The sequence below is a fragment of the Antrostomus carolinensis genome, unplaced genomic scaffold (assembly GCF_000700745.2).
Source record: "Antrostomus carolinensis isolate BGI_N321 unplaced genomic scaffold, ASM70074v2 scaffold42320, whole genome shotgun sequence".
NCBI classification, from domain to species: domain Eukaryota; kingdom Metazoa; phylum Chordata; class Aves; order Caprimulgiformes; family Caprimulgidae; genus Antrostomus; species Antrostomus carolinensis.
In genome coordinates, this window is record NW_010287286.1 from 1 (window position 1) to 709 (window position 709).

General features: G+C 50.6%; 1 protein-coding gene across 1 annotated transcript in view; it reads right to left on the reverse strand.

Annotated features, from left to right (window-relative positions):
• Positions 1–307: 307 nt before the first annotated feature.
• Positions 308–709, reverse strand: part of TRIM35 (tripartite motif containing 35) — a gene marked incomplete at its 5' end in the record, with an annotated part of 4630 nt that continues 4228 nt past the window's right edge. Inside the window, one exon of the mRNA XM_029083571.1 lies at positions 308–709. This exon is cut by the window's right edge and continues 170 nt beyond it. Coding sequence (XP_028939404.1) covers positions 308–709 — 402 coding nt within the window.

A 709-nucleotide genomic window follows, 5' to 3' on the forward strand; every position in this document is an offset into this window, starting at 1 on the left:
TTGAATTTATTATTATTGAATTTATTATTCTTCCTAAGATACTTACTCAAGATCTCCCCAGCTTTGATCCAGGATGGAGAAGGGTAGGAAAGGAGTCAGGGTGATTTGGGGACAGAGGTGGCAGAGCTGGACCAGAAGAGCAGAGTGTTTATTAATGATTAAAAAACAAGAAGCAGTACACACTTACATTCTTTTTTCCCTTTTTTTCTTTGTTTTTTTTTTTCCTGAGGAAAGCTGAAAAAGCATCTGGAGAAGCCCAAATGCAGGTAGAAGTGGTGGTGGTGGCAACAGGAGATGATGGTGGCTACTAGACAGGGATGTCCTCATGGATACGAACCCGGAGGGGACAGATACGAAGAGCCTCGGGCAGAGCACCCACCGGTGTGGCCCCTACGTAGAAATAAGGGAAGACGGTGCCACCAAACTTCTCGTGGAAGGTGTAGATGTGGCTCTTGCGGTCGGCATCATAGAAGGAAAGTTCTCCTTCATCACAGTCCAGTTCCACCCGGATCCGTCTCAGGTTGCCCAACGCCGCCTCGGAACGCGCCGTGTTGGATGCTCTGCACGTCTCACCATCCTTCCCAGGAAGATGGTAGATGTACCAGAAACCAGAGCGAGCATCGTGGTGGAAGGTCCAGTGGGTACCACCACGTGGCCTGGCCACCCCTACCCGCCAGTTCGTGCTGCCACCCAGGTCCACCTCCCAGAT